Source organism: Montipora capricornis, chromosome 13 (genome assembly GCF_036669925.1).
Source record: "Montipora capricornis isolate CH-2021 chromosome 13, ASM3666992v2, whole genome shotgun sequence".
NCBI lineage: Eukaryota > Metazoa > Cnidaria > Anthozoa > Scleractinia > Acroporidae > Montipora > Montipora capricornis.
In genome coordinates, this window is record NC_090895.1 from 30,287,411 (window position 1) to 30,292,410 (window position 5,000).

At 47.3% G+C, this 5,000-nt stretch overlaps 2 protein-coding genes across 2 annotated transcripts in view; both read left to right on the plus strand.

Annotated features, from left to right (window-relative positions):
* Positions 1–5,000, plus strand: part of LOC138028644 (uncharacterized) — a 26,051-nt gene that overhangs the window by 6,597 nt on the left and 14,454 nt on the right. The window lies entirely within an intron of this gene.
* Positions 610–3,575, plus strand: LOC138028650 (uncharacterized). Its single transcript, XM_068876249.1, has 2 exons — positions 610–2,250; positions 2,388–3,575. Exons 1-2 carry the CDS (start codon positions 1,320–1,322, stop codon positions 3,440–3,442), a joined length of 1,986 nt encoding a protein of 661 aa, XP_068732350.1. The 5' UTR covers positions 610–1,319; the 3' UTR covers positions 3,443–3,575.

Sequence of the window (5,000 nt, forward strand, 5' to 3'; positions counted from 1 at the left end):
CGCCCAAATGTCGGCCATCCAAGAGACCGTGTCGGCCTCTGTTAACGAAGCCTTACGGGTCTTTAACAACCACGAGGCCCAAGCCCGTTTCCCGGACGACCTTCGCACTCCTGGTCCTCGTATGCCAAACACAGCGACTCCTTTGGGCCTGCATCGTCCTTTAGAAAAAAGCCTCGAAGACAAAATACTCCGCGGTGAGTACATCGACTTTTGTTTATTACTGCCCGACTTCATGTATCGCTCCCAGGCCCCCGCTCTGCAGTTACGCTACGAGGACTCGTCACCGGGTTCCCAGGGGTCCCCGCTAACTCTGGTTAGGAGGAAAAAACCCGTGATTGACACTTTTCAAAAATGGCTAGACGCCTTTACTGCCTACATGCTGGTGATCGTCGCTGTCCATCCCTCGCGTGCCTTAGAGTTACTAAAATACCAGCAAACTATCAGCAAAGCAGTCACTAAGTTTAAGGGCCTAGCCTGGCTTGCATACGACGAACAGTTTAGACGCCGCGCCGCCTACGACCTTTCAAAACCCTGGGACAAAATTGATCTTGAACTTTGGACAGTCACCTTCTCTGGCCTAGCTAAGCCACATTGTTCTGTGTGCTCTAGCCCGTACCATCCAGCGGAAGATTGCCCCAACCAAGACCCAAGCAGAAAACCTCGCCGTCAAGCCCTTGTCTGCTTTGACTTCAATAAACCTTCCGGTTGTCAACGCCGTTCCTGCTATTTCCCGCACCACTGCCGTCGCTGAGGCTCAAGCAACCACACCCAGTTCAACTGCTCCGGTCCCAAACAGTCCGCAAGTAGCAACAGACCAGCCAACCCCAGCGATCGCAGCAAGAAATAAGGTGGAGCAACGCCAGCTAGGCTGCAACCCAACTGTATCCACCCCGTTAGATGTTGATAAATTAGTGCTTGAATTAGTTAATCACCCTAATAGCTCCTTTGTTAACAATTTAATCAGTGCCCTCCGGTATGGTACTCGCATTGGTTACCTAGGCCCCCACCAACCCCGGGTGTCGCGTAACTTGATATCTGCCTCTCAACATCCTGAAATCGTTTCTGGGAACATACATAAGGAAGTGCAGTTGGGAAGAATTGCGGGCCCCTTTTCCTCCCCGCCCCTACCTGACTTGCAGTGTCACCCTATAGGCGTGGTCCCTAAAAAGCACTCTGTCGAATGGCGTACTATTTATCATCTCTCTTTCCCTGAAGGGGATAGTATAAACGACCACATACCAAAGGATCCTTATTCGTTGCAGTACGTTCGTGTCGATGACGCGATCGCTATTCTGCGGTCCCTGGGTCCTGGGAGTTTTATGGCCAAAACGGACTTGAAATCCGCCTTTCGTCTGATGCCAATCCATCCCGAAGACTGGAACCTTTTGGGTATATACTGGCAATCTCAGTACTACATAGACCTTTACCTTCCATTTGGGCTAAGCAGTGCTCCCTTCCTTTTTAACCAAATTTCCGATGCCTTAGAATGGGTTCTTAAACACAACTATGGCCTCCGCCATGTTATACACATTTTGGACGATTTCTTTTTAGCAGAGAAAACTAAATTTGACTGCCTAGGTAGCTTTACTACCCTTCTTAAGGTTTTCATGTCCCTTCGGGTTCCCACCGTCGCCTCTAAGACCCTGGGGCCCTCACAAGTTCTAGAGTTTATGGGCGTTGTACTGGACAGTAACCGCATGGAAGCGCGATTGCCTGAAGATAAACTTGCCAGGATTCAGCAATTATTGGACTCTTTTACCGACCGCCGTTCTGCCCGCCTTTTAGATCTCCAATCCCTTATCGGTACTCTGCAATTCGCTTGCAGAGTAGTAGTCCCGGGTAGAACTTTCCTCCAGCGCATTATAAACCTCACCCGAGGGGTAAAGAATCGTTTTCATCATATCCGTTTGAACAAGGAATTTTCCAGGGATATTCAAATGTGGAAGGTATTCATCGCTCAATGGAACGGGCGATCCTTCTTCCTTGATTCCCGGGTCACCTCTTCCCCCGACCTGCAGCTCTATACTGATGCCGCTAGTACAATTGGGTTTGGTGGTTTTTTCAATGGTAAATGGTTCCAGGGTAGGTGGCCCCCTAATTTACTCATTAACAAGACCAAAGGGATAAGTATTGAATGGCAAGAACTCTTCCCTATTGTTATCGCCTGTGCACTGTGGTACCCGCACTTTTCCGGCAAACGTCTTCAGTTCTGGTGTGATAACCAGAGTGTTGTCGCTATCATTAACTCGGGTCATTCAAAAGCCCCCAGGGTCATGGACTTGGTGCATTTCCTGGTACTTATTTCCATGAAGCATAATTTCCTGGTTAAGGCTCATCACGTCCCCGGGGCGCATAACGAAATAGCTGACGCCCTGTCCCGTTTTCAGGTTCAACGATTCAGGGAACTCATTCCCGGTGCCGACCAGACCCCCTGCACCATCCCGCCTTCGTTCATGACCCTCTGAAAGCTGAAGTCCTTAAGTATGCCAACTGGGCCTTGTCGTGGAACACCAACCGCACGTATACCTCTGGGGAGAAACGTTTTATTCAGTTTTGTCTCATGAACCGCCTAGCCACTCCCACAGGTGACATCCTCCCAGCATCAGAGGGAACTCTTATCTATTTTGCTTCCTTTTTGGCCCGTACAGTCCGCCATGGCACGATTAAGACTTATTTAGCTGCCGTTCGCAATCTCCACATTATGTCAGGCTACAAAGATCCCTTAAGGGGAAGACTCCTCCTAAAAAAGATATTAAGGGGAATTCTCCGCTATCAAGGGTCTCCTCGTATCGGCAGACAACCCGTCACCCCGGGCGTACTCTTAGCCATTCGCCCCATCTTACGTAGTTGGCTAGGACCAAGAGATTTCTCCATGATATGGGCTGCCTTTACCCTTGGCTTTTTCGCCTTCCTTAGGTGTAGCGAGTTTACCTATCCGGGGGTGCGCAGTTTTAGTTCTAAGTTTAATCTTACCAAGGACTGCGTTACATTTTGTCCCAGTCTGGTCTGCCCACAGCGCTTGCTTGTTACACTCAAGTCTTCTAAAACGGATAGTTTTAGGGCAGGGCAATCCCTCGTCATTGCCCGTTGCCCTTCTTTGTTGTGCCCTGTCTCCGCAATGCAGCAATACTTTCTCCTCGCCAACCCACGTTCGGGGCCATTGTTCTATTTCCAGTCGGGTCGTTACCTCACACGGTCCTCCGTCACTCATTTACTTCGGGACTCTGCTAGAAGCGCGGGCCTCCCGCATGAGAGCCTTAAGGGTCACAGCTTTCGCATAAGGGCGGCGTCTGCCGCCGCCGCTGCGGGCCTACCAGACTGGTTAATTAAGGTGTTAGGTCGCTGGTCGTCAGATTGTTACCAGCTTTATATTCGCACTCCGGAATCGGTGTTACTTTCTGCTGCTCCAAAAATGGCCAGTGTATCGGGCGATTTTCTTTAGTTTGGCCTTGCTTTGGGGGGATGCATGCCTTGCATGCATCTGTGGCGGTTAAGTCTGCGTAGCGACTTCCCCCAAGCTTTGGCATTGCTTGTGTCTTGCCATCTTATATCCTTGCCTTTATCTTGTCCGATCCAGCCTCTGCTGTGCTGGGGAGATAACAAAGGCTCTGCCAATACTCTTGTTCTATTCCCACGTTTGTGGGGGAATAAGTGAGGCTTTTAGTTTTTGCACCTATTATTAAGTCGCGTAAAAACCTGCCACAGGGCTGTGTCCCCCTCAATTACGCCATATTGTTATTTGCTTATTTGTTGTCGTTACACTATCTAGTCGCGTTACACTCTACTCTTAGTTTAAATTATGGAATAGTGACATTAATAACGCTTTTACCGGCTGGTAAAACGCAGTTAATGGAACATGACACCCCTAGAGGGCAAGACTGCTTTCGTTCGTCACGCAATCCAGTAAGATAAATAATAGAACAATATTGAATGCTGTATTCATAAATGAATGTTCCCTTATTCTAGCAGTTAGTACAAACGCTATTCATGTCTGTATTTTAGCTTCTATCTTGCTGAGTAATCTAGTGATATATCTTAGCTTTTCCTAGATTGGTCCTTATATTTGTTAGCCCCATTCATGGCTGACAAGCCCGCCACGTGGCGTCTCTTTAGCTCGTAGTACAGCTGTACCTATTGGTCGAACTTTGAGACACTGTCTTGCTATATAAATCTCAATACACTGTAACAGGGCATAATCCTGGCAGCTTGCACGAGAGTACACAGTTTGTAACAATTTTGCTTTAAAATTTCCCACCCTCCCTCCCCGGGAGACGGGCTTTTGTTTGTTATTTGCCAATAAACTGGGGTCACTCCTTGTGGTCGGTTAAGTCTGCGTAGCGACTTCCCCCAAGCTTTGGCATTGCTTGTGTCTTGCCATCTTATATCCTTGCCTTTATCTTGTCCGATCCAGCCTCTGCTGTGCTGGGGAGATAACAAAGGCTCTGCCAATACTCTTGTTCTATTCCCACGTTTGTGGGGGAATAAGTGAGGCTTTTAGTTTTTGCACCTATTATTAAGTCGCGTAAAAACCTGCCACAGGGCTGTGTCCCCCTCAATTACGCCATATTGTTATTTGCTTATTTGTTGTCGTTACACTATCTAGTTGCGTTACACTCTACTCTTGGTTTAAATTATGGAATAGTGACATTAATTAAAAAATAACAAAGAAGCTGTTCATATAATTAATGAAGTAAAGTACAATCGCCCGGGTGAGTGTACATCTAGTCCTGAGAAGGACTGTTTGAGATGACATTGACTGACGTTTCGACAACCTGAGCGGAAGTCATCTTCAGAGTCAACTGTTACATGATGGAATAAAATTAATAATAACTCTAGGTCTATGAGCTAGCAGAGTTTTCATATCAATGTAAACTTCCTTTGTGCAATAATATTATTATTGTATTTAAATCGTGTGTAGGGTGTCTCAAAAGTTTGTGCCCTTTTTTTAACTGTCTGGTTTAGGAATCCTTGCAAGTTAATAACTCGTGTTTAAACTTTTT